This window comes from Gopherus flavomarginatus, chromosome 10 (assembly GCF_025201925.1).
Source record: "Gopherus flavomarginatus isolate rGopFla2 chromosome 10, rGopFla2.mat.asm, whole genome shotgun sequence".
Classification (NCBI taxonomy): Eukaryota; Metazoa; Chordata; order Testudines; family Testudinidae; genus Gopherus; species Gopherus flavomarginatus.
The window spans coordinates 50,706,404-50,730,695 of record NC_066626.1 but is presented as its reverse complement, the minus strand read 5'-3'; the positions used below and the strand labels follow the sequence as shown (position 1 = coordinate 50,730,695).

At 40.2% G+C, this 24,292-nt stretch overlaps 1 protein-coding gene across 7 annotated transcripts in view; it reads left to right on the top strand.

The window, feature by feature from the left end:
* Positions 1-24,292, top strand: part of PKP4 (plakophilin 4) — a 212,063-nt gene that overhangs the window by 162,239 nt on the left and 25,532 nt on the right. For all 7 annotated transcript variants that reach the window (XM_050969182.1, XM_050969181.1, XM_050969180.1 and 4 more), the window contains one exon: positions 23,842-24,025. In XM_050969182.1, coding sequence (XP_050825139.1) covers positions 23,842-24,025 — 184 coding nt within the window. The remainder of the gene's footprint in view (positions 1-23,841; positions 24,026-24,292) is intronic.

Genomic DNA, 24,292 nt, shown 5'->3' with positions numbered 1-24,292 from the left:
CCATTAGAATTTTCTTTATGCATTACTAATTTGGTCAATATATAAATCTAGATCATTTGATTGTGACTATTGTTGTATACACCGACAGATACCTTGTGAGAAATGTAGAATAACTAAACATCCAATTTAGGGATACATTTGATCTACAGATGCAGTCCTCGATTTGCATGTGAATGTTCTCATATTAAGCTCTATTATTGATCTTGTTACATTTTTAGGATTCTACTGACAACTATTTTAAACTTGATCTTGTAGAATTCCAAAAATGGACCCAGAAGTAAGCATGTATTTTGGTATTCTGGTTCCTTGTTTGACGTAGTGCTTAGATATTTTGAATTATTTAGTTTTTTTAGTTATATAGCACTTCCTTGCTGATGTTTGTTGTCAGTACTACAGTAGTTTATATTTTGTACTTAAAGATAATCGTATAGAAATATTACAATTGTATTGGTAGATACTTGAATATATGTAGAGGCATACTATTATAGACATTTGTTTCTGTGATTAAATGCAATTTGAAATACACTAAACATCTGTAAGTGTTAAAATGTGTTCAACATATATATCACTTACACAGCATTAGCATTCACGTATGAAACAAACATAAAACATTCAGCAAAATTGTGCGAAAGGTTGTTGAAATGTTACCTTAACCAACAACTAAGGTAAATTATTTAACTGTTTTGACTATGGTGTATGTACTGTAGCTCTAGAATCTCAGCTACAGATGTTCTAACTTTTGCCAATTACATCTGGAAATGTATTATGCTTATCAATATGCCAATGCACTTCTAAATATATCATAATAAGCATCAGTTGTTTTGGAGCAATTAAACAATGAAAATTTAAACTTTCTTGCATCTAGTTTAAAAAAAAAATCAACTTCCATTGGCTGAAATAGAACACATTTGTCTAAATCATCACTCAATTCATAAATCTAGAGGTATTTAATTGCCTTAAATCTAGTTGCTTAGATGTGTATTTCTATGACTCAGCTTAAAAATTTAGTTGTCCAGTATGCATCAGAGGGCTCTTGGCCTTTTGCATAACCATACATTTGATCAAATCAGAATGTGAAGCTAAATTTTGGACTGCATATCTCTTTTGTAATATGTAATACTGTTGTGGAAAAAGATGTTCTGGGAAATTGCTTGATATATGACAAAATGTTCCATTTGCAATCTAGTGAAGTGATTTTAAAAATGGTATGTTCCTACAAATATCCATTTCATTATATGCACTAAATGGAAAGTAAGTACACCTGACTGTATATTTAATAAATCACAGTATCTTGTGGTCACATCATGCAAAGGAGCTCCATTTTTATCAGCACAAATTGCCGAGTTAAAAGTAAACAGACACGATTTATTTCGTAATGTAAAGATGATTTACATGCTGATATTATGGAGTTAAAGACATTATAAGAGCATAAGAAAGCCAAAGAGGTTTCACTTTCCTGTAACTGTTTTTGTGTCAGCAACATTTGACAGCCCTTCTGTTCTATGTAATATTTTTCTTCCATTTAAAATTTTAATGTTCAATTTAAAATATCGGCAAAATACAGTAATAACTTGATAGGGCGTCATGTTAACTGGTAATAAAAATATCCTAAGCTATATAAATGCCTTATCCTTCAGACTTTGGAGCTTTTTCTACCAGGCATATGGTTATTTCCTTAAAAAGAGGGGACAGTCAAGTTATTTAATGATTCTTAAACTAAAGTGAGTCTACGTTGTGTGTCGTGTTGTACCAGATATGTGCTGGATACATCTGAATTGCAAAGTTAAGGCTGGGTTCAGATTTTCAGTCATAGAAGGAATTCAATCTTTTTATTTTGTATGAAGAATACACTATAATCTTTCACAAAATTACAGCACGTAATTTGTCAGTTAAAATAGAATTTTCAAATCTATTCATTTCTGTTTTAATATCAACTGGATGCTTTAAAAAAGGTGATCTTGAGTGTCATAGATTCTTCAGGCTCCTTTTAAAAACAAAAAACAAAAAACTACAAGTGGGATTTTCAAAAGTGCTGAGTATTGGGCTAATTCTGCCTCTGTGGAAGTTAATGGCATTGACTTCAGTTAGAGCAGAGTTATATCAATGCTAAACACTTTTGAAAACCCCACCATATAGACTGTAGAAGGTTAGAGATTTTTTAAGACATTTTGAAAAGTATTAGTATATTTAAAAAAATAATTTAAAGCGTTCAAGCAAACATACCCAATAATTTCAATTATTCGGTTAACAACTGCAAAACCTAGAAACACAGAGCTGTAGATGGCAAACTACACCCTAGGGGTGCCTCATCAATATATTCTTGCCTAGACATAGCATGATAAATGTTGAAAAATGTCTGTAGTACAGGGCTGCACCACTGAGTAATGCTGTGGTCTCTCTTAAATTTCAGATAAATCCCAGCATTGTTAATTAGTGCTTCAAAGTGTTCATCACATTTCCTTCATTCTTTAATGAAGGACAAATATGCATTTTTTCACATGTGTAAAAGGGTTTTCATGGGTTTTTTTCCATCAAATAAATTATGTCTGTCTCATTAGCAATCTCTCAGCACTAATTATGTTTGTTCCCTTTTTTAAAAAGGATTCCTGTCACCATTGGTTTACTGTCTTTAATTACAGCACATATGTTCTAGCATAATGGGTTGTGAAATCCTTCCCTCCAGTGTCATTTCTTATTGTATGGGATGGATGCAACTTTTCTTATTATTCCAGATAAACTAAGAATTATGTAGAATGAATGTTTTTATCTCTTTGGATTTCTTTTTCTTCACATGGAGGTATTAGCTTATGACTTTTGGCACGCTAATAAAGGCAAGCCCTTGACTGTGCAAATAGTTTCTAGAACATACCCAAAATTTTTAAAATCTGAATTCTGGAAACTTGAAATTTCAGGAAAAGAAAATTTCTCTCAGGAAAACAATCTGATATGGGAGAAATTGCTGAATGTTGAATAACTAGAACCTGCCATTATTTAAAAACTAAGCGATATAATAAGGTGATTGAAAAGGCAGAAAAATATAGCGATAGAAACCATATCCAGAACTAAATGTAGAATCTGCATTTGGGTTGCTGTGTAAGGATCCTAGAAGTTCCAAAGTAGCCATTATTCATATTAGTGCGAAGAGTTGTTTATGAAAATTGTATGAGTTATGTTTGAAGCACACATTGCACAGTAATATTCCTAAAATAGTGATAGCAAAATTGATAAAGATATCAATTAATCAAAACAATTATTTTACTGAAACACACATCTGAGGTGAGATTTTCTGCAGAATGCTTAAAATTGAGGGCATTGCAGGAGATCATTCAGACATTATGATCTGTTCTGTAAGATGCAAAACTTATTTCAAAATTCATTTTAAAAGTCTCCTTTTTTGTTAAACTAGGTAATCTTACAGAAGGTTTGGAATCAAACTGGGTACAGAAACTTAGCCTAATTGCATGTTCATACAAAGGAATTTTACTGTGTTAGAAAAACTTAAGTATCAGAGGGGTAGCCATGTTAGCCTGGATCTGTAAAAGCAGCAAAGAATCCTGTGGCACCTTATAGACTAACAGACGTTTTGGAGCATGAGCTTTCGTGGCTGAACACCCACTTCGTCAGATGCATGTAGTGGAAATTTCCAGGGTCAGGTATATATATGTATATATATGGAGGGGTTTCGGGGCCCCTCCACGACACTTTGACATAAGCCGGGGAAAGGAGGCCTTCTCGGAGAGACCGGTGCCCTCCGCCGTCCCTTGGCCACTTTATATATATATATATATATATATATATATATATATAAAGGTATATAGGCATATATATACCTGCCCCTGGAAATTTCCACTACATGCATCTGACGAAGTGGGTGTTCAGCCACGAAAGCTCATGCTCCAAAACGTTGTTAGTCTATAAGGTGCCACAGGATTCTTTGCTGCTTTTAGAGAAATTTAAGACAGGTTTTTGGCAGTATTGTTAAGTTTTCTGTTATCAGCCTTTCTAAAGGTTTTCATTGGAGGTCTGGAAGTTTGCTGTATCAATGTTAACTTAACTGTTTTGTCCATCTGTGTTCAAATCATTGTTAGGAATCATGGGCATACTTAAAAAGAGTAAAACCTAGGAATAAATATGCATATTCTGTGCCCCATTAATATATCTCTGTGATGGGGTGTACCAGGCCATCATAGCCCCCTGCTGCAGACTCTCCTGGTCCTACTACACCTTGCCTCAGGAGAGGAGCAGTGAAGGTAAGTCCTCTAGGCCTGCCTAAAGAGGCAGCATAGACCCAGCCAATCCGGGCCCAGCAGGCTCTCCTAGAAGGAGCTGCAGGGCCTGAGAAGCTCAGTGGTGCTTGTTGCTGATCACAGGAGCTCAGGAAGAGAACAAGAAGACAGGTTCTGGAGGTACTTGCATGCAGGGAGGAGGAAGAGGATTTGAGAACTTCAGACCTCAAGTCAGGGTGAAGAGAAAGGGGCCACCTGGGAAAAGGCCCAGGGAACAGCAGCAGCAAACTGAAGGAAGCAGTGCATGGCTGCTGTGTGCAGGGTCCCTGGGTTGGGACTCGGAGCAGGGACCCCCACTAGCCTTTGAGTAAAGTGGTCTAAGGCCTGGGAAGGACAAAGCTCTGTTAGAAAACCGAAGTGAAAGTCAGGACTTAAAAGGGCCCAGAGATGGGGTGAAGGCCGTGGTGATGACAGTGTGTTGAACTCTTTGCTACCCCAGAAGGAGTTCATCCAGTTTAAACTGCATGACTTGGCTGGAGGGCTGAGCCACTGAAGGCTCATCTAGTAAGGTCAATAACCTACCGGCAGCGCCTGGTGCAGGAGAACTTGAAGCATCACACCCAGCTAACAGGAGACACTCACAAAAGGCAAGTGTTCCTGTCACAGTCTCCCCATAAAGAATTAAACAATTCAAGAATATCAGACCTTTCTTGAGCCTTCAAAATGGGACAAAACCATAACGACTGCATGTGATTTAAATACTCTGTGGTGGAAAAATTAGTAACATCATTTACCTAAACTACAACAATAATTCAGAACTAGTTATGAGCACTATGATTTTCAAGGTGTATTTCATTTATAATGCATACTTTTAATGCTGTTACAAAAGCTAGATCAGGAAGAATTAGTATGCGCTTAGGAGCGGTTATTGACCCTAAATCTATAGCGTCTCTGGGTTTCGTTTTTAAGCATCAACAGTTAACAAGAAACAAAATAAAGTGACATTTGCAAACAATTAAGTTAATATCAACAAATTTTCCAGGAGCAAGGAATTGGGGGAAAAGGGGGCAGTGATTTTGCAAGTAATATTTAAGGATCTTTTCACCATGATATTTCTGCTACTATTGTATTCCTAGCCATTTTCGCTAATGTAAACAAAAAAGGTGTTGAGGGTTCCTGATAAACTGTGCTTGTGGAGGTTCTGGGTTTCGTCAGTACACAAGGAATTGGAAATTACTTTGATATATATTTACCTTGAAAGACTAATTAGATAACAAATGATAATTTAGAAATGGAAAGATGGGGGTGGTGGTGAAATAATATCTGTCATTGGACCAACTTCTGTTGGTGAATGAAACAATCTTTTGAGCTTTCACAGAGCTGGGTAAGGAATGGTGTCCCTGGCCTCTGTTTGTCAGAAGGAGGAGATGGATGGCAGGAGAGAGATCACTTGATCATTACCTGTTAGGTTCATTCCCTCTGGGATACCTGGCATTGGCCACTGTTGGTAGACAGGATATTTGGCTGGATGGATCTTTGGTCTGACCCAGTATGGCCATTCTTATGTTCTTATGTTATGTAGCTCTTCTTCAGGTTCTGTCTGAGCCCAAAAGGCCCTAGAGACTTTATGTATAATGTTGCAGGCTAAAGTTATACTGACTATTTAAGATCAATACATCATGCTGTTTTAAGAGTAGTAAGCATTTTAAATGGGGTCAGTGATGTGTTTGATGCTGCAGAGGAATGTTCTTCATGGGGGATTGGGAACTGGCTGGTGGACGAGCATCCACTGAAATGCTGAAAAGCAGCGTCATCCAGAGGTGTCGCTGCCAAAATGCCGCTGATTTTCGGTGGCAACACCTCTGGATGACGCTGCTTGTCAGCGGCATTTCAGCGGCAACACCTATCGACATCGTCGCTTGTTGGCAGCATTTTGGCAGATGCTCGTCTACCAGCCACAGTCCTTGGTGGCTTGTTGTCCAGCCTCCACCAGATGAAAAAGGTTGGGGACCACTGATCTAGTCCAACCCCCTACTCAAAGCAAGACCAATCCCCAATTAAATCATCCAACAGATTTTTCCTCCATATCACTAAATGGCCCCCTCAAACTTTAGCCCTGAACATTTTATCTTTAAAACAGTACATATAATTGTATTCAAATGTGTATCGCAACCTTAGTTGTTTTTCTGTTTTTTTAAAAGTAAATTTAATATTGAGTGATGTGACCATCCTTCTATCAGTTGTATTCAGTACTTCATTTGCCCGCTGTTGATCACTTCCTTATCAATTCTAGGTTAATCAAATAGTAACATGTATTAAATAAAATAAGTAACGTACAAAGTCATCTTATTAGGCATTCTGCACCAGCTATTCCTATGTGTAGTCTTTGACTCATTCCAGCTTACTCAGAGATTCCTCTTTCTGTCCTCAAGTTCCCCACACATAGACATTATGTGTGTAGATGCTTTCTTAGACGCCTGGAAATGGCAGGCTAATCTATTTAATTTTATTTTACTTACCTCTCACTAGGTTGGATTAGCCTGTGAATTTCAGGAGCTTTTGGGTCTTATACAGTAGAAAAATATCCATAAAGGTACAAAATCCAGATTACATATTTTAGAACCCAGATGCAATTTTAATAATTGAGTTATCCACCAAGAGAGCTCTGTCATGAACTGACAATTCAAATCTGAGAACAAGTGTAAAATTTCTCAAGAGGGGAGCCAGCCAGTAGTAACAGCAACACATTGAGTCCCCTCTACTTCTCCCATATCATTACTGTGGTAGGAAGCCCGGCTTCTGCCCAGGAGAGATGGCTGTCAGTGGATGAAGAGGGTGACAGCGAATCATAAACTGAGACTTCTATTTTATGTAGTCTGATTCATGTGGGTGGTGGATTGTTGGGGACAGGAGGTGGAAGATGTTTGCTTGTTTGTAAAAGGGCAGTAGTACTGGTATTTTATGAGGCTGTGAATGGTTGGTGGATTTTGAAGGTGTTTTAACTGTAGTGTTTTGTCGCAGCCTCTGTGTGTGCTGGGGGAAAGACAGAGAGAGCAGCACCAGAGAGGGTGAGGCGCTGTGGCCAGAAGCAAGGAGGAGAAGTGCAGTGTGAGAGGCTGGAGGGGAGCTGCCTAAAGACACTACATGTGTATGAGAGCCAGCAAGCTCAGAACAGTACAGTACAGATGGTCAGCACAGAAAGCAGAAAACCCACTGTGAAGCAGTGACAGACACAGCCAGGCAGGACCCCATAGAGGGACGGGAACAATAGCACTAGAAACAGGATGGGCCAGTGGGGAGTGGCTGAGACATGCTGTAAAGGGAATGAGAGACAGTCACAGAGGCCCTCGCTAGGGAGAGTAAATGGAGTAGCTGGGAGGGACCTGAGCTGTGGGAGACCAGTAACCCACATCCCCATACTGCCCTGATACCAGCCAGGCAGAAAGTTGTAACTAGAATTGGCCTGGGGAGTTCTTAGCAGCCTCTGAGCCAGGGAGAGGGTGGAGGGTCCTGTGGGGTAACTGCAGCCGGATCCGTGGAGGCTTTCCCAGTCCAGTCCCAAGGCAAAGATATGTATGAGCTGTGCCCCAGACAAAAGCAACTCCACTTCACAGCAGGCTGGGCAGTCCTAAGCTTAGAAGAGGACAGGGTTTTTTTCTTTTCTCTTTTTCTCTCCATTTTCATTTGACACTGGACTGCCAGGTCGGTGAGCGGACCGCTCCCCCCAAAGAGTATTCAGCCAATACATTCACCCACTTCTTCATTCACTCACACCTACTGGGAGAAAGAGACTTACTGTTTAAAGTGTGGAGGGGGTTGTATGTATACCTGCAGAGTAAATAGTATGCTTTTTCATCTGGGTGTAGGAGGTAGTATAAGGATTGCTTTAGTATATTTAAAACCTTTGACCTGCTTAGTATATTTTGAAGCTGGCTAACAAATTTTCTCCTGTTTTTAGGCTGTTCCTGGGAAAGATAAAACTGTTTGATTTTGATCTGCTATTTTGTGTGTGTGCCCTTTTAAACAGTTTAGTTCGAGATATAGCTACTACCCGTTAAGGGTATGTTAACTCTATCTAGTAACTGAGTGGAAGCACCCCACCTCACAGACACCATCTGACATGGGTGAGAGGAGCAACTGGGGAGAAGGTACTGTGACAAAAGGGCGAAGCAATTTGGAAGCTCCTTCGCCATAGTCTCCAGTTTTGAGGCTCAGTCCCAAGGTCACAAGCAGCTGTGATATCCCTCAAAAGGGAGGGTAATTTGTAATTTGGTTGCAGCCTTAAACCCAGTCCCAGAGTGTTCTGAGGATCCAGTAGGCAAGGCCCTGCTGGTGTAACCTCGCTAGGTAGATGGGGGGAAGAAAGTCCCCTAAAATTAGTGTCTTACCTTCTCACAGGTGGAAAACTACACCCATACTCTTCCTCTGGATAACATTGGGGGTTGTGTGAGATCATCCTACTGGAATAATTTAGAGTGGGGGTAGGGTCCCATTTTACAATACCTCTGTGCCTAACCCTGTTAAATAAATCTGATATGGCTTTTGATTACTCTATTCTATGGTCCATACTGAATCTGCCTACTCAACACTCTCTTCTGTAATTGAGGTACTGCTCAGGAATCTCTTAATGTGGAGCACCCATAGGGACACTGCTCAAAGAAGGAGAGATTACTTACCTTGTACAGTAACTGGAGTTCTTCAAGATGTGTCCCCCTTTGGGTGCTCTACTACCTACCCTCCTTCCCCTCTGCCTTTTACCACATTTTTGTGGTTGAAAAGAGACTGGAGTGGTGTCAGGTCTGCCCTCCCGTTCCACGGCTCATATACCTTCATACCAGAGTGTGAGGATGTCTAGGGCACAGGCATGGACGTGCAGATACTGCTAATGAAAAGCTTCAGTCAAGAGTGCACAGGTGTGCACACTTTCTGACGTCAAGCACCCATAGGGACACATATCTCTAAGAAATCCAGTTACTGTACAAGGTAGGTAACCTCTCCTTCTTCACCAGTTGTAGTTTTCAAATGGTCTTCAAGTGTAGCCCAGTAGAGCACATTTTAGTAGTGTTTTCTTGAAGTCACAAAGATTTGTATTATAGTAAACAAAGTCCAAAACCAAAAGGAAAGGTCAAAAGTACATAACTGGATACAAGTTTGACAAGGTAGTGTTTGTGATTGACACAACCTAGGGCACTACAAATAGTTGGGACAAATAGTTGGGATCCCAGAACACTCCCAAACTGCAAACTTCTTGGGCAAAAAGTGGACCCGTCGTCAGCATCTTCTCCAGAATGAACTCTAGCCATCTCACCTTTATCCACAGCTTAAGTTTGAGTTTAGACTGGTAAAGGACAAACTTAGCACCATCTGGGCCTGATGATGCACATTTAATTTGCAAACTGATGGCTCACAACCGTATCATCTCACTATCTTACCACAGGAACATCACGTACACTTTGATGCAATGTGGTGGCCAAACAGAGCTTTGCAGAGCCCCCACACAAGAGATTCTTAGGTCAGAGGAACAACTATTTAAAAAAAACCCTTACCACCTCTCAGACAGGAATAAAATGACTTGCGTAATACCATCCATCCCAGACACAGAATCTGCTGGCAAGTTAAAAAAAAAAAAAAAGTCCTCACTGTTAACAGTATAAGAAGTTACTGAAAGATTTAAAAGAATCATCATAAATACCTATTCATAGTCCATTGCCAGTAGTTTGTCACCTAACAATATTAGTGCAGGTCTTAAACCAGAATGAATAGTATGAATGAAAATCTAAGGATTCTAGATGACAGAGTTGCCCTTTTTGCAACCTTCGCAATACTCTTGTCTCCAAAAGGATAGTTAAAGACAAGGCAATGGTTGGAGAGAATTTCCAGTATCAAGAAATGGCTTCTTGAATAAAGGCCTAGTATTTGAGAGATATTGGCACCCCCATCTTCCACAGGGAGGTATTAACCTTAAGTGTCAAAAAAAACCAATATGTCCCCACTTGCTTTTTATGAGCAATGAGGAAAATGAGTCCAACTCTCAGCTTATAGATTAAAGCTCCCCTAGTACTTTCAGAATCTCAGTCAGCAAAATTGGCTGAATCCCAAACAGAAGAATGTATTTAACTTGTTCTCTCTAGAAGCAGAATTTCTCCCATGACAGCAACCAAGCCTGCCCAAATCAGGTCAAACCGGTTCTTGAAGTAAATGGAAAATTACTTACTATGCAGATAAGTTGATTGTTTCCAGTGGCTTCAACAGCCAGGATTCAACAGACTGTCAACCACTCAAAATTTTGTATATTGTTGTACCATGTTTACTATTTTTAATGCAATAGTGCACACACAGTCCAAGTAGGATCAGGATCCCACTGGGGTACACATTGATGAATCACGCAAAGAGACTGTCATAGTCTTGAAAAACTTACAAGCTATAACTTGGAAACAACTTTTAAAAGGTGACAGGCTATTTACTTCAATATTAATGAGTGGAAATGTTCATCTACTGTGGAATGCAGTCACGTTATTTTTTGAATTTCTATGCCTGACAAACCAAAAAAAGTAGGAATGAATATTCTTGTACAGTCATATCATTCTACTGTGGATCACTGAAAAAACTTTTTTAAACTATGTCAATCATATAATTTATTATTAGGTATCACCAAATGTTTTATTTTCTAACTAATTTAGCAAACCATAGGTTAAAAAGCTCCCACACGTCTCTTAAATACATGACCATTCAGTTAAATGCCTGCATTTTATGTTGCATCTTTACCTTTGAAAGAAGCTGGGTCTGATTGTGTTTCCAAAGATTTTGTAAAAACTCAGGTATGATTCAGAACGATTTCTTATCATTTGAGATCATTCTTGTGTATTCTTTGCTATATTTGAAGAGTTAAGACTAGGTGGAAGTCTATGAACCATAATGAATTTTTCTGTTAACAATTCACAATTATCAATTGCTATAGTAATATTTTTTTAAATCAAAAGATACATTTGGTTTAAATTTTATTTCTACTTGATGTTTGAATTCCCAGTAACATTGTAAAATGCATGTCTGAGGTGTCTTAAATGCATGGATGAAAAGCAAGAGAGTACTGAACCCAGAAGAAATGTCATTGATTTGTTACCAGACAATTAAGTAACCTTCATTTCCATGACTGATGATTGAAGTGAGAAAACATCAAACTGTCTGAAATCATTATGCTTTTAAAACAGTGTTTGTTGGAGATGTTGCTTTTTTAAAAGGAGTGATCCAGAGAAATCCTGGAGAATGTTATTAGAAGTAACTATCTGGGCCTTTCTTCATTAACTATGATAGGATCTAGACACCTTTTAAAAATTGATGTAGTATTGTCTAGCATATGTCCACAGAGTTGTAATTTACCTTTATTTATGCAAATATGGTGTATAGAACACTACAATATGTTATTAATTACATCTGAGATAGAAAATAATAAATTACAAAGAAGTTTTGCAGGGAGCAGTTGATAGTGAATACATCCATTTCAGACTCACTACATACTAGAGACTGGATCTGATCCTTTTCTCCTTTTATCATTAAAGATTCTAAGCCAAATTTTGACCCCTGCAAAAAGCCCAAATAGTCCTTGTCCCTGACCCAAGGCACATTACAACATGAGTGGAGACACTCCACGACCAATATTGAATCCTCAAGAATTCAGCAGAATTATAGAATCATAGAAATGTAGGACTGGAGGAATATAGATCATCTAGTCCAGTCCCCTGCACTGAGGCAGGACTATGTATTATCTAAACCAGGGGTAGGCAACCTATGGCACGTGTGATTTTTCAGTGGCACTCTCACTGCCTGGGTCCTGGCCACCGGTCCGAGGGGCTCTGCATTTTAATTTAATTTTAAATGAAGCTTCTTAAACATTTTAAAAACCTTACTTACTTTACATTCAACAATAGTTTAGTTATATATTATAGACTTATAGAAAGAGACCTTCTAAAAACGTTAAAATGTATTACTGGCATGCAAAACCTTAAGTTAAAGTGAATAAATGAAGACTTGGCACACCACTTCTGAAAGGTTGCCAACCCCTGATCTAAACCATCACTGACAGGTATTTGTGTAACCTGTTCTTATATACCTCCAATAACAGAGATTCCACAATCTCCCTAGATAATTTGTTTTTCCTACGGTCAAACCTAAATATCCCTTGCTGCAATTTAAGCCCATTACATCTTGTCCTGTCATCCATGGTTAAGGATCAAACAAGTCCTATGTTTTGGATGATTTTGTTAGTTGTTTAATAAAAGCCTCATCCACCTCTTCTTCCTTATTAGGTGGTCTGTAGTAACCCCTTGTTTTTACGCCTTTTATCTTTACCCAGAGACTTTCAACACATCTGCCTCCCACTTCTATCTCAACCTCAGTGCAACTGTATACATCTTTGATATGCAAAGGCCAGGCCATCTCCCTCTGTTTTCGGCCTGTTCTTCCTGAACAATCTGTGCTCTTCTGATCTGATCAGGGTCATACCTTGCAGTATTGTTAGTACCCACATGGATGAGCAGCATGGGGATGGATGATCCTCACCAATCCTTCCAGAATGTGTCAGATACAGTCTCTTGGCAGGCAGCACACTTCCTAGGTTGCCAGGTCAGGACAGCACTGGATCTCTATGTTATCCTTAGAATGGAGTCATCGATCATCACCATCACCACCCTTCATTTCTTCTTGAGAGTGGTGGCCATAATGCTCCCAGCACGATGGTACATGGCTTCTCCTTCTCCACCTTTCGGAAAGATTCCTCATCTCACATTGCCAGGGCAGCATACTATTTTTTTCTCTCTATGGATGGTGAGTTGAGAGCAGACGTGAAGCACTGCCTGCTGCCAGAAGTAACCAGCAGCCAGCCTACTCCCTATGGAGGGACTGTTCCCTCCGGTAGCGCTACTACAGTCCCCTCCAGCTGGATTACTTCCTCAGCCTTGGAGTTCTCCGTATAAATGTTTTCAGTGAATGTCTCATGTGCTCAGTCTAGCCACCTCCTCCTGTAGCTCTCCCACCTGTTTTCTGAGAGATTCTACCAGTAGACACCTCCCTCACTTGATGGTGTCCCCACCCAGGCTTTTTGTGACGAGGAAATGCAGGCCACAAGTCTCTGCAAATCCACAGCAAGACCTGAGTAGAGGTATCCATGGTCAGTTTTTCTGTCTGAACACAGATGCAGGCAGAGGAGCCAGGAGCAGGGTTGGCATTGGCAATGCGAACTTTACATGCTGATTGTATTCTTTCTCCCTCCTACAAACTCCCCTCAGTGGCTTCAGTGCTGCACTCTGTCATCCAGGATGTGGCTTCTGAGAAATGGGAACAAGTGTTCGTAGCCCCTTAGCCACTGTTTCATGGCATGGAAATGCCCATTTTTCCATTCCTCATGGTTGATGACAAGGCCTTATCTTCCTGTATTATCATAGATGTTGTGACGTTTCCAACAGAAAGTAGGTCTCACTGCATAATGTTTGAGGTCACAGTAATTGCCATCTTACCTTTGTTTCAAAAGCGCTCTGTGTAAATTGTTGGAGGGTTTTCATCCTTTTGCTACATTCTTTTGAGCTGAATCATCCTTAGAGTCTCTTCTTGTTGTATCTCTGGTTCCACAGCTCATGCCACATGCGGCATCATAATTGGGATCGCAAAGTTTGTCTTTGTACTTAACTGACAGACCTTCCCTTACAAAGGCCTCTAAATCTCCAGAAAGGTAATGTGATATTAGACATTGAATCCTATAAGGACCCTCCTTTCCCAGTTTCCTTGCTCCTCTGTGTAGTTATCATCATCCTCTCACTTTAGTTTTACATCCCAGAATGAGGAGTTTCATTAGTTCTCGTCATCTTCTTGCAGGAAGTCCCTTTGATCTAGAAGATCCTTTTCATCCTGTTGGAGAGATCCTTTTTATCCTCTTTCTGCTGGCCCAGGATAGACACTTTCTGCTTTGTTTCTGTGGGTGAAAATCTCATATCATGTGTTGGAGTCAGGGGGCCTCCTCTTCACATAACAGGAAAGGAACATGATCAGCTCCAAGTGTACAATCAGATTTCTTCCAGACTCTGATCCATTGTAGTTTTGCTCCACTGCTTGGCTAGTATCCTAGAAGAGCTGTCTGCCTATTTCTTTTCAGTTGGAGATAAAGGGAGTTTTTCTGGATGTTCTCCGGGAGAAACTCTATGTGGGGTTTTTCTGTCCTGTTCTAGACTTCTGCCTACACGATCTCAAGATTTGTCAGTCTTCATTTCAGATAGAAATGCCCAAATCCAGTCTCTAAATCAGTGTTTTTCAACCTATTTAACATTGTGGACTGCAAATGCCTCCCACAATGTGTTATGTGCGCCGCGTCCAATACTAGCTGTATGACCCTGTGGATGTCACATGGGCTGCAGCTGTGTGCTGGTTGGGACACGGGTTGAGGACCACTGCTCTAAGCCATCCTGTCTTCATTGTTCAGTGGACCTAATAATATACACCCTTTTGAGGCTGCAGTAGCAAAATTTGGGCAAAAAAAATCCAGTTGTTAATAACGCCACTGCAGCTCTGCCAATGACCACAACAATGGAAGTTCCAGTGCAGAAAAGGCTCCTGTAGCTCATATCATTCACTTGCTGTTGAGATCTGCTCTGAGCAGGATTAGACCACATGTTTGTGGCACCTTCATCTACACTAGAGTTTTCATGCCATTATCACTGTGAAAGCTTCAATGGTTGTAAACTTCTGCCAAAAATATGGTAGACAAGACTCCATGCATTCTGTAATCTTCAAGCACTGGAGGAAGACAAAACAGGAAGACAGGAGTTGACATTCTGTGTACACCTCTCCCCCAATAGAACGCTGTCCTCGGGAGCCAAAACATCTTACCGCATTACAGGTGAAACCACATTATATAGATCTTGCTTTGATCCACTGCAGCGCGCAGTCCCCCTCCTCCCACCCCCCCAAGCACTGTTTTACTGCGTTATATCCAAATTCATGTTATATCAGGTCTCGTTACAGCGGGGTAGAGGTGTATTTCCAAAAACTAAACAAAAGGGGAAAAATTAAAACACCCTCTGACATTCTTATTATACCATAAAGAAGGCAAAAGGGCACACGCTCATATTTAATCAATCCTTTGCTGGTTGCCTGTAAAACAAATCAGCTCTCCAACATATCTTTAGTTTAAAAAATATATACATTTTAAAAGGAACAGAAAAACCTTGAAGATTTTTTCTACATTTGTCATAAGCCTTGACTACACTACAAAACTTAGGTTTTAGGTTTCAGCAATGGTTTCTGAAACTGTGCTGGTATCAGCTTTTGGTCTGCGTTTGTATTTAAATCACTAAAAACCAATTCAGCTTGCAACTACTACAGGCACCTTTTATCAACAGGTAATTTTCCTATATAAACAATGCTAAAAATGTGTAAATGATCAATAATACAGTTAAATCTTACCTCCTGTACAAAAAACATCTGTCGCCAACAACAGATTGCTGAACACATTTTGTCCTTGCAAGTATAGCGAAGGACAAAGTGTGTTCATACCATTTTAGAAACTGTGGTTAAAACCTGTAGCCTAAGTTGTCAAAATGGTGCCATGTATATATATTTACATGGTTACACTTGCAGTTAAACTGTGTGCAGCTATGCCTGTTGCTGCAAATGTAGTGTCAGCAACAGGTGATTTTATTACTGTGAACCAAACCTTACTGTGCTCACTCTACACTTCATCCTTTTTTACTTCACAGAATACAAAGATATTAGCACATGTTTTAAACCAGTTCAAAATTCATTAGCTTATTATATTTCATTAACTGTATTTTAAAACAAGCACAAATTGGGTACAGAAGTGTAATTTTTTTTTCAACTGTAAGACCAGGGTGAAAGAGGGAGACTGCAGGCATATACATCTTGCTAAGCATTAATTTGATGGGGGATGGGACAGACATACCATTTGATATCTAAATAGAAAAATGCTATTTTTTGTTTTTCGTATTGCATTTTATGTATTTTTGGTATTTCACAAGGGGCTGCTGTTCATGTAACTAAGGGAAGTATTCTGAGATTCCGTTTTTCTGTTCCACTTTACTGGCCTCCCCATTTTCCTGAATTTTTCCTTCATTTCTTCACACTAATGAATTTCTCCCCCCATCACAGCTCCATTACTTGTCTTAAATTCCCCACTGCTACCAATGCTGAGACTTGACCTCTCCTTTATACTCTGTATTTCACTGTTTTGTTGAGTTCTCTAAATCTGGTTTTGTTTTGTTTTTTTTTTTCTATCTCTACTTTTTGCCCCCTACTCCTCTTCTGACTTAAAGAACAGTTCAGACTCCACAAACTGAAGGCATACCTCCCACAGTACTTCAGTAGCTCAAATATGGACAAGGCAGGAGGAGGCTGACTCCTTACACCAACAGCCCAGGGCCAGATTGAGGTAATCCAAGACCTAGCCACACTGTGACATGGGGAGTCCTCTGGCTTCATTTCTATAGCCTCATCCCCACACCATGAGCTGTTCCTGCCTCTCCACTTGGACTCTTCCACTGTCATAGCACCTCTTTCCTTCCTCCCAATAGTGCCCCTCTCTTCAGAATCCCAGAGAGACAGGGAAAGACTTGGAGTAGCAGGGAAGTATTTACACCCTAGCAGCTGGGGTTTAGCTACTTAAATAGGTAGGTGAACAGGATCAGCTGCACTTTTCTACTGTCAGTGTAAAGTGCAGTGCATCACAGGTAGGTATCCCAGTGAGCCAGGCACCACTGTCAATTGTAATGCCTTTTGGGAAATTTTTGCAATGTGTTGTGGGATAGAAATGACTTGCCCTGGGATCTCTTGAAGCTTGGGGTCAAGTTCCCAGCATGCAACCTTCTCCATCCCATAATACCATCCATATCCCGTAATTTTTGTTCCTTTTTTAAAAAATCCCACAAATCTGCATGGCACTTTTTGCTGTCCACCATCTGACAGAAGCATGGAAGCTGCAGACTTCTGCATTATTCTCATGAAAGTTGTAAATACAGGATGCACAATCCTCCAATATTTGCAGACCTACAGGTAAAATGGGGGAAATGATTTGTTCCAACACAGGGTGCTAAGGGACACAGTGAAAAACAATTCAAGGTTATTGGTGGCATTCATGGAGCAGTTTCAGATGCTGGAGACTCACTTCTGGGCCCATGACTGGTGTGATCACATTGTAATGCAGGTTTGGGACAATGAAAGTGGCTGCAGAACTTTTGGATATGAAAGGCCATATTCCTGGATCTGTTTGCTAAGGTTGCTCTTGTCCTCCAGCACAGGGACACCAGAATGACAGCTGCACTGACAGTTGAGAAGTGAGTTGAGAGACTCAAAGGCAGAGCAAGAAAGCCAAACAGCAACTTATAGGCACAATATGGTCCTGAGAGATGCCTAGAGAAAGGGTCTGGGTGGGGATTGCTGGCTGAAAGAAGCTTGGACTTGTAAGCTAAGAAACTACTCCTTTTGTTTTTGGTTCCTCCTGCATTTGGAGCAGCAGGACTTTGTACGTTCCTTGTAAATAAACAAAACCACATAAAAGAAAATACCAGGCTCAATCATCAATTTCTTCTCCCAACTGGAACATTGTTTTACTGCAGGGTAATCTTTGTGAGGTCAACCCTGGAAGGGGGCATAAGTATTTCAAGTGTCTGGTCAGTGTGTTTTTATCTCAGCCTAGATCATGCATGTTAGTTATCTAGAGATTTTAAAAAGCACACCATTTTTAGCAATGAAGACAAGGCCGTAGAAAATCATATCAAACATACAGCATTTATAGATTAATTCAGAGCAGCCCGCACACCCTTCAAAATCTTCTAACTCTAAAGAGTTAGAGATGAAGGCTTTATACCACTGGAAGAGGGATGACTAAGGCCTGGTCTACACTAGGAATTTACTTTGGTATAGGTATGTCTCTCAGGGGTGTGAAAAATCCACACCTGAGAGATGTAGCTATACTGACCTAACCCCTGGTGTAAACCAGTGCTAGGTCAACAGAAGAATTCTTCTGCCTCTTGGGGAGGTGGATTATCTACACCAACAGGGGAAAGCCTCCCATCGGTGTAGGTAGTGTCTATACCAAAGAGCTACAGCAGCGCAGCTGCAGCCTTTTAAGTGTAGACAAGTCCTAAGCTTTCAAAAGGGATACAGATCCAGCTAACCCAATAACCAGGATAGAGATATTGGACTTTAATCTTGTCACCACTGCAGAAGTGAATGTTGCCCAGCCAGCATTTCAGAGCAGTGAAATTTTGTTGGTGAAATTCCACATTTAGAGGAATGCATGTTTTTTAATATTACGGTATGTCTACGTTTGTGGTAGCATGTAGAGTACAAGCATTACACAGGAAGCTACATGCTGCAGTGAAAGGCTCTAGTGGGGGAGGCAGTGGAAAAAGGCACCAGCAGCTCCCCACTCCCAGAGCTTTTTCCTGCTGCCTACCCCCTCTCAGAGCCTTTCACTGTGGTGAAGAAAGGTGCTAGCAGCGGAGAGGCAGTGGGATTCTGCACTGCTAAAAATTAGCAGTGTAGACATGGAAGGCAGTGCTTGGTTGTGTAGAGAGCCGTATGTGGTACATACCCAAGGATTCAGGCATATAGGATACTCCACTCACCTAAGACCTGCCTCACCATCTACACTGATATTTATACCTGTGCACTCTCTCTACATGCTACCCTACGTGTAGATGTAACTTTAGACTAAGAGTGATGGAGAGGGATTCATGCAGAGTTCAGGTAAGGCTGTCGAGGGTACATGATATGTGCAATTTGTTGTCTTACTGTACGTTTCACATGGATATTAACTTCATGTGTGTATCATAGATGAGACTGGTAGAAACATCTATTATTGAGGTTACCCAGTACATCCAATTATAAGATCCAATTTTCAGTTGCTTATAACTTAGTCAAACTGTTCAGCCATTTCCGAGAACAAGGGTAGAGAAACGTAAGGTTTTCTCGTGTTAAAAAATGCTGGCAACCCTTTTTTTTGTTGTTGTTGTGTTTTTGAGAAGTTCTAGCACTACCATGCTTTGGAGCAGGAACCTTAAATTTGGCAGAGGGTGTGGCCTTTGTTTCAGGGATCTGCCTGTTGCCATTCCTGTGAAAATCCACTCAAATTTGCTGAATTAGAAGCTATTGAAAAATCTCAATTGTTCAACGGGAAGCCAGTGTAGGAATGCATCCAGTGCCCCAACTGGGTATCTCATAATTGAAAATCATAACATAAAGCAGAGGACTGCCTTCACCCATCCCTACTCAGCTGCCTTGAAAAAGATGGGCTTTGCTGCATGCCTGAAGGTTTTGCTCTGTCTCATTTCTCTGTGTCCAGAAATGTTTGAATATTGAAGGGAGAATTAACAATGTTTTAAGGGTTTGGTCAAACTGAAAAATTAATCATGGCATTTATAATAGTAGTCGTAATGGTCTATTGAGGAAATGCCATTTACAGCCAAGTCTTATCTTAGGTGGGGGTTCCATTCCGCGGTTATCGCGTAAAGCAAAAACCGCGTATAGTCAAAATTATATCCCCAAGCCCTTTAAACCCCACCCGCAGCTCCGGCGGCCAGGCCGGGGGGGACATTTAAAGGACTCCACCGGGCTTCCCGCTGTGGTGGGGAGCCCAGTGGAGCCCTTTAAATGCCCCCCCCCTGCCTCCGGTCCCGCCGCCGGAGCTGCAGGCAGGATTTAAAGGGCTCCGCCAGGCTTCCCACCGCAGTGGGGAGCCCAGAGGAGCCCTTTAAATCCTGCTCACAGCTTTGGCAGTTCGTCTGGGGCTGGCATTTAAAGGGCCTGGAGCTCCCCGGTTGCTGGAGCCTCGGGCCCTTTAGTTCGCCACAGGGGCTACCAGCCATCTCTGCAGCTGGGAGCCCGCTGAGTGATTTAAAGGCCCTGGGACTCCCAGCCACAGCTGGTGCCCCAGCACCTTTAAATCTTGAGACTGCACCCCTCCACCCCCGCTTGAGGCCACCCCCACCCCCCACTCTGGCCATACGCATAAAGTTGAAATTGCACATGTTAAATGCGCATAAGTTGCGAGAGACCTATACTAACTTTCTTTTAAGGTTTGTACACTGCTATCTTGCTCTTAAAGTAAATAAAATATGATACATGAAGAGTAAATTACAAATACATCCAGTGAAAGATGAATACTAACTGAGAAGTTAGATGAATTTTCAAGCTGTGTTTCCTGGTGGGAGAAAAAATTATGATAGAAATGCAGTGGACTAAATACTGCTAAAATTATTTACTAAACTATATCGGTCCAACTGATCACAAATATGTGTGTATACATCTGTCTTTCCTTAGATTTGGTTTCAGATTTGGTTTAGTTTTTTATAAACTGTATGTCTGTAGCAGGGTGGCAACTTGTCGGACCCTGGATAGGGATAAAAACTAAAATCATTTCTGTTGACACACATAATAGGTGGATATTGTTAGCGCCAACAAAAGCTGTGATAGCAAAGGTCGTCAAGGGCAAACCCTGGGAACTGTCAAGTTTGAGGAGAAAGTTTAGGTTAAAGTTGTTTGTTTCAAAGCCTTTTTGTTCTCTACTGTAGCATGCCTGTCACCCTAATTTACTTCACTCATGAGGAGGAGGAATATAAGCTAATGGTTTGAAAACAGAGCTAGTAATTTATTTCTACTCTGCTCCTACTGCACTGAATTTCTCTGCAGCCTTAGGAAAAACACTTAATTTAAAAGCTTCAAAAATTTTCTGCCTCTCAATTTTGGGTGGCCAGCAACATTCAGCTGGAGTTATGGATCTCAGCATTCCTGAATATCAGGTGCATGGGGTTTCAAATTGGTCACCCAAAATCAGAAACCTCTTTTGAACATTTTAACCTGAATTGCCCTGTATGAGTCCCTCACCACCTTAACTCCTTGAAAACTGGGGTTGGTAATTCTTTCCTCTTTCAAGAGGGTACTGTAAGGATTATAATAGCTGTAAAACTTTTGACAGTGAAAGGAATTAGAAAAGTGCAAAATAGTATTGGTAACAAGGACAAACGTTACTCTCCTTCTTTCTTAAAACTTTTGTCTTGAAATGATTTAAAGTAATTGCTGTTGCTACTAAAAGGGTCTGTACCATATTAGAATCTAACAGCATGTACTTTATCTTGTTTGTTTTACTGCTATTATGAAATGATATCACTCTTGTATTCTCTGCCTTCTCATCTGTCTTGTTGTCCCTTAGGGTGGATGTCTTTTCTGTTTACTACTTTCTTAATAGCATTTTTCATGAGCCATCAAGTGTCATTCCTTCAGTGAAGATGGAGGGGATGTGATTTATTACTTTTTAAATGAGGTAGTGAGTGCACAGATATTATTAATTTCATTAGCTGGCCCCAGAAATTTTTTCACTGCAAAGGGAGAACTTGAATTGACCAGCTCTTCCTAATGCTTTTTCTTATGATTATTTTGCATATAGTGCTGGTAGAGTGTAACCACTACAGCAGCACCAACAAAGTGCTTAGTACAGCAGAATATTGTTTAGCTACATATAACCTTGCTAAAGAGGGGAAGGAATAAATCACTGGTTTCTTTCCTAGTTCTCTTTGATGCCAGGAAATTGTTTGTTAAAGTGTATCTAGTATGTTTTGATTCTTTGTTTTCTATGGTGAAGTTTGGTACTAGATATGCAACTTTTGGAGCACTCTTCCTGATGATAAAGTTGCTGTCTGCACGTCTTTTGTATAGAGTCTAACCAAAAAAAAAGTCTTTCATTTGTTTGAGTACAGACTGACCATTTCTTTTCAAATAGCAGAAATGAAAGCAATGTAAGACTTCTGTCCTAATCAGTCAGTCATCTCAGATGAAGTGGAGTTGACCAGAACATTGCATCTTAAATAATGTTGGGTGTAAATTGTGTTCTAAAGCAAATAAGCTTAAATACAATTTTAAAACTTTTACTGTAAATTATTTTTATACTGAATGGAATTTGGCAAATCTGATTCCAAGTGTTTGTCTTTATGAACAGGAATAAGTGGATTTACTCCTGTGTCTATTATTATTTAAATTTAACCCTAAGTAGTGAAGGTCAGCTTTTGTAATAGTAAAAGTTGTATTGGCATGTTGCTAAAAGCAGAGGGGCACCTAACTTGCATACGTATTTACCTACCATACAAAATGCAAGTATTAGCCAGCAGTCAAATACGGGATATCAGAGCAGGTGGAGCAGTGATATTCTTCAAAGGTACACATATTTGAGACACAAAATGAGACACTACTCACAGTGTGTTGTGGAGATGATCAACATATCATCATGTATGCTTTGCTGAACTCCAGGGGCTCGGCTTCTCTTGCTGGGTTCATATACAGTCTGCTGGGCTCCTTGGGCTTAGTTCTTTCATGACTGTAGCAAAAAAGAAAAGCGGTAGTATTCTCCTAAGCAGCATTCATTCATGGCTCCAAAATGAGATGTCATTCACAGTAAATTGTACAGACCTTTGTAATGTGATTCTCTCTTTTCTTACATGCTCTGGTCAGTAATGAAATAGTTAATGTTGACATTTAAGTTATCACTAAGTTTCAGAGTTAACATCTCAAGGTGAGCTGAGATCAGTTTACTTCTCAGATTCACTTTTTAAAAATTGAAAACTTAGATTCTGCGCGCAAGATGGCATCTGAAGAGTGGCGAATATATGCAGCATGCCACTTGACTTAGAACCCTAGTATTAAGTTAATTTTCCACAGAGTTGGCCACCACTGTTCTTTCTCATCCTATGCCAACTTTACAGCATTTTCTCTGCTTCTCTCTCTCTCATTAAAGAACTATGAGTTGGTGCTTGTAATTTTGCAGGGAAGGCTGGCAAGATTTTTGTCTGAGAGGAGTTGCTAGTTTGGTTGTTGAGATGTGTACAAGTGTCAGGATTGTGGTATTTATCTCCGGAAAGCATGTAGGAATATTTGGCAACCTAAGTTGGGACTCTGGGTGTCTCTGTATTGTTACTAGAAAAGCACAGGAGAATCTTCCTCCCGGCTTCTAGAATGTGATGGGGATGTTTTCCTCTCCTGTCAGGTAACAGAAACAGGGCTGTGTCCTCCTCAGTGAATGTTTCTTTTGTACCCCATCAAATCAATAGAGGGTTTATTTTTTCCTTGATGTGAGAAGTATATTCCATTCACTTGTGCACCTGCTCTCTCACACTCATCCCAGCCTCCCACCGAGGGACCCACCAGCTTACCCAACATTAGGTCCATTGTGATAATAATCGCATGTTCTGTCTGTTCCATCAGGAAGTTTAATTGGTACACTGCTGACCTGAAATTACAGGCATGCTCGCTGATGGATCAGTCAGACTGAGGAATGTTGAAGAAAACATATCCCACAGTTTGGGAACCACTTTGTCTCCCCAACCTGTGAAATACATCTTTTAAGGGCAACTTTGCAGGCCACCTGTTGGTCATATGTGGAGTATAAAGGTTGCATTACAGAATTAATCCACTATATTTCTTTTGGTTGTATATAGGTAAATTAATTTTCCCCTCTGTTTAAGAAGATAGATATTATGTGGTTACTTTTGGTTTATATTTGTTCACTGCAATCAAAGTTACCAGTTATCTTCTGACATTAAATAGTATAATGCAATTCCCTTTTTAGGAGTTCTGTGGAACTTGTCCTCATGTGATGCAGTAAAGATGACAATCATTCGAGATGCTCTATCAACACTAACTAACACTGTGATAGTTCCACATTCTGGATGGAATAATTCTTCCTTTGACAATGATCATAAAATTAAATTCCAGACGTCTCTAGTTCTGCGCAATACTACAGGATGCCTGAGGTAAATCACCATCTTCAAGATCTCTGTTAACACAGTAATCAAGTTATACAACAATGTATGCACATTCCTTTTAAATCACAATTTCTTAAATAATATAGTTGTTACATCCTTTTTAACCCTTTTAGTTCTTCCTCGCATGCCAGTTAGTAGGAAAAGATCATAAATACAAACTTAGGAGCTCAGAGGTAATATTTTATGAATGTATTAATGCTGCTACTTGGTAAGGATTAAGCTTCTACTGTTTTTGTGCTCATAGCTAATCTTTTC